This window comes from Phanerochaete carnosa (genome assembly GCF_000300595.1).
Source record: "Phanerochaete carnosa HHB-10118-sp unplaced genomic scaffold PHACAscaffold_118, whole genome shotgun sequence".
Classification (NCBI taxonomy): domain Eukaryota; kingdom Fungi; phylum Basidiomycota; class Agaricomycetes; order Polyporales; family Phanerochaetaceae; genus Phanerochaete; species Phanerochaete carnosa.
In genome coordinates this window covers 3,553-7,543 of record NW_006767745.1, presented here as the reverse complement: position 1 = coordinate 7,543, position 3,991 = coordinate 3,553, and the positions used below count along the sequence as shown (strand labels likewise).

At 53.6% G+C, this 3,991-nt stretch overlaps 1 protein-coding gene across 1 annotated transcript; it reads right to left on the bottom strand.

Moving 5' to 3' along the window:
* Positions 1–1,003: 1,003 nt before the first annotated feature.
* On the bottom strand, positions 1,004–3,298 carry PHACADRAFT_214533 (uncharacterized protein; the record flags this gene model as incomplete). The annotated part of the gene is made up of 9 exons (XM_007402354.1): positions 1,004–1,595; positions 1,654–1,743; positions 1,803–2,047; positions 2,098–2,257; positions 2,311–2,412; positions 2,469–2,691; positions 2,747–2,824; positions 2,880–3,207; positions 3,263–3,298. 9 exons carry the CDS (start codon positions 3,296–3,298, stop codon positions 1,205–1,207), a joined length of 1,653 nt encoding a protein of 550 aa, XP_007402416.1. The 3' UTR covers positions 1,004–1,204.
* Positions 3,299–3,991: the final 693 nt, after the last annotated feature.

Below are 3,991 nucleotides of genomic sequence, written 5' to 3'. Positions count from 1 at the left end.
GCATCGCTTAGGGCCTTGCAGCATCGTTGTATCTCTGGTGGAGGCGTCGTGCCAGTAGATCTATTCTCGTACAACATTTTCCGTGATTCGCTCTAATAGAGAACGAGTTTGTCAAGCTTTCACAGGGAGAGTATGTGTCGCATCCTGCTTGGATTCATTTCCTGCTTGGCTCATACTGCTTATTCTCTGATCTAGGTCATCTGTGCTGATTACACTTGACGGCACTCTACTCGACGCGCGATCCGCATCTGTACAGACCTCGACACCTGCTCGTCCTTCATGCATCCCTATCACTCCACCAAAGAGAAAGCGATCGCTAGCTCTACCAGATACTCCCGATACTCCGAGAAAGCGACCCAGCCGCCGACGCAACATCGCTTGAGTCTATCTACCGGCTCAAGTGTATTCTATTCGTATGTCACGCTAATTTTCCGTCGAACCCTTCGGCTTGGCTTGGTCACAAACACAGTGCTCGAGGTCTGTGTCCATACTCTGCACTTCTATACCAAACTACTCACGAGTCACAATCAATTGAAGTCTTTGGCAATTGATAGAGGCTTCGCCACATTATTAAAGTTTCACCGATTGTCCCCCGCTATTCAATATACGCTGTCACGCTGCAGTAAATTCTAGAGTAATATCTATAGACCTTCTATTATCTTTGTCCATACGATCTTACACGTGGTTTTTCGGACCTTCGTATGGACGTTCTTACTGTTCAAGTACCTATCTTAATCCGCGGCGAAAGCAATTAAATTGGGTATATGACCAGACGACCGCACCAGTATTTGATCAACGAGCGTGACGCACCACAGCGGCGAACTCAGCGCGGAAGCCTGAGGTCTCGATATTTGCCATGTCCCCGCGTTTGTCGTATGGAAAGAACTGCCCGGGTCATGGACGGTTGGCCGCCACATGCATACCATGCCCTTGCATCGCTGTTTCTCATTCAAGATGACGAGCAAGCTTTCTCGCGCAAATTTCTCGGACGATACTGTTGCCTGCATTCACAACTGTATTCCTAAGTTTCACCAAATCGCCTCTTGAATAGCGGAATTCATAAGCTGAGCTCCTACATGCTAAACCAGCGCAGTTTAGCCACTGATCACGTACCGCGTTGCTCAAGCAAAGCATCTGTCTTTGACACTAGTACCCGACGGCATGCATTAGCAAAGCAAAGCTTCCAAACAAGAGACCAAGCCTCCTAACGCCCCTGCCTTTGTTCAAGGATCACAGGGAGCTTCCCCCTTATCGTGAGATACACATCCATCACATCCTTCTCCCACAGGTCCAAATCGTACCCCTCCGCCTTGCGCAGCTCGAACTTGTGCATCACCGCGCACACGACCGCGCGCATCTCAACCATCGCGAGAGCCTTGCCCGCACAGTTCTGCGGGCCGACGGAGAACGGGATGAACGCGGTGCGGTTCGTGGTGACGTGCGCCTTGTCGACGGTGGCGCCCGACGGTAGGACGTAGGTGTCCTGCGCGAGCCAGCGGTCCGGCCAGAAGTGGTCGGGTAGCGGCGCGAACTCACGCGGGTCGCGGTGCAGCGAGAACGTGTGCACGGAGACCTGGGTGCCCTCGGGCACAACACTGAGTTGGGCGGAAGATTCAGCTGCAGGATACGCGGAAAGGCAAGATATGGACGTACTAAGGGCCGACGGTTGCGTCGCCGGATCCGCGCTTTACGGCGCGCTGGAGGCCACCGAGGACTCCTGGCAGCAGGCGTAGCGTCTCGTTGCTAATTCGCAAGGCCGTGAGACTTCATTCCCCTACTTTATCTGGAGATTGAGAGCTTACATGCAGGCGTTCAGGTAGGGCATGTCCGCGTGGCGCGAAAAGTCCAGCGGGTCCTCGCCCGGCGGGAAGGTCGCGTCGATCTCCTTGTGCAGCTGCTCGGCGCATTCTGGGTGGCGCAGCATGAAGTAGCAGAAATGGCTGAGCACGGCGGCCGAGGAGTCTGAGCCCGCAACAAGCGCAATCAGGCCGTCGGCAATGATCTCATCCAGCGTGACACGGCTTTCCGCTGCGTTTTCGTCCTCCGTCTGTGATGATGGTGAGGCGGGGAAGCTGCCGAAAGACCTGAGCAGCTTACCAAGAAATAGATCAAATCCTTCGACGTCGAGCCTCTTTTTGTCCTCTCTTGAGTGAGTGTAACACCCAATTGCCGCATGACCTTTAAACCCTCCATCGCAGGCGGAATTTGCTTAAGGAGTGGCAGGATCCAGGGAGTTCGAGAGATGATAGCACCGGCGCTGAACAACTTTGTAAGATGAAAGACTCAAGGAAGAGTACGATAGAGGCTCACTATATTCCACCCTCTACTTGGTGCTTGAGACCATCATGGTCTCCACCAGCCTTGATCAAACCGAACTCGTGCCCAAACGCCACATGTCCTATGATATCGAAACTGATGATCCTTTCGTTCAGCTCAATGAGCGCCGGACTAGACGGCTGCCGACGCACCCAAAAAGACCCATCCAATGCGAAATGTCGATTGTCTCCTTCTGCCTTTTCGACAGCGCCTCCACCAGTTCCAGCGTCTTCATCTGAACAATAGGCTCGTATCCTTTCAGGGCCGAGCTGTTCATTGCCCTCACCCACGGCTTACGACGCGCGCCGTGAACGAAGAAGTCGCGAAGGCCGTCTATCGTAGTGATATTCTCAGGAGTTGTCCGGGTGTCGTAGTCTAATTAAGTCTCATTGAGCAAGTCTGGCAAGATGTTTCCGCAAGCTCAACGCACATGGACCCTTTTGCATACTCTTGGCGCCATAGATTGGTTGAAGGGCATCAGGGTTGCGGAAGGAAAGCTCGTTGGGGCCTACAACCAGGACGAGTGAGCGTTGCAAATATGCCACTGCTGAATGCCAACCAACCGACGCGGACCACATCACCATAACGGTCATGCCAGTCCCTGATTACTCGATGGAGATCTCCGCGTCCAGTGAGATATGCCACGTAAATGTTGCTGAGCCTCCCAAGGATCGGCCCCGGGTACTTCGCCAGAGGATGGAAGTGCGAAAGACGGTAGATGGCCGTGAATGCAAGGACAAGGCCCCAATAAGATACAATAGCATTGGCTTGCTGAAGGAACGACAGCTGGGGGCTGAGTCGGCCGACCAGCAGGGCGGGCACACCGAACAGCAGAGTGGCATGGATCGAGATAGTATTAGGTTCGAAACGCTTGTAAATGAGATAGCACGCCTGGATGTGTCTCAATCATTCAGAGGCTATCCAATTCGAACGAGGTGGCACTCACAAAACTCGCAGGGCACATGAGCAGCTTAGGGTCCATGCTGTCGAGCATATCAAAGGACCCGCTGTAGAGGAGGTTTCTGCGTAAAGGTCAGCGCTCGATGCTGGACGAGGGGAGAAGGAATGGCCGAAGAATGACTTGGACTCTGGACATGTAGCTGAACTCTATGAACTGTGCAGTAAGACACTCACTCGACTGCTCGTACTCGCGCTCGTCGCGAGTGTGACTCGATGGCTCAGAGAACAGACTTATGCGTGGAAAGAGGGGAAAGGGAGAACTTATCCTGTTTCAAATTGAGACATAGGGTTATATGTTACAGGGCGCGCCTTTCCGCTGTGTTCTCGCAACCAAGCTCAGACACTAGGGGTGTTCAAACGTTCAAAGTTCGCTTTGATGGCGATTCGGAGGATGAAACGGAAACTCGAAGTGGCACGGTTTCGGGGTCTTTTTTGGAGGCGTCTTCGCCCCCTGAGAGCATGCAGGAGCCCCGCTACAGGCACAACACGAGAGAAATTTGGAACTTTTTTGTTACAAAAAATATGCGAAAACAGCCTGAAAAAATAAGTAAGAAAATGCCATATTTTTCCTCCCGGTATCCGGCGGCCCGGCGACTCGGCAACCCGGCAGCCGAGCCGATTGTCCGCCAGGCCATTGTCAAAGCGCCCGTGGCTGCGGCACCCGGCGGACAATCGGCTCAGCTGCCGGGTTGCCGAGTCGCCGGGCCGCCGGATA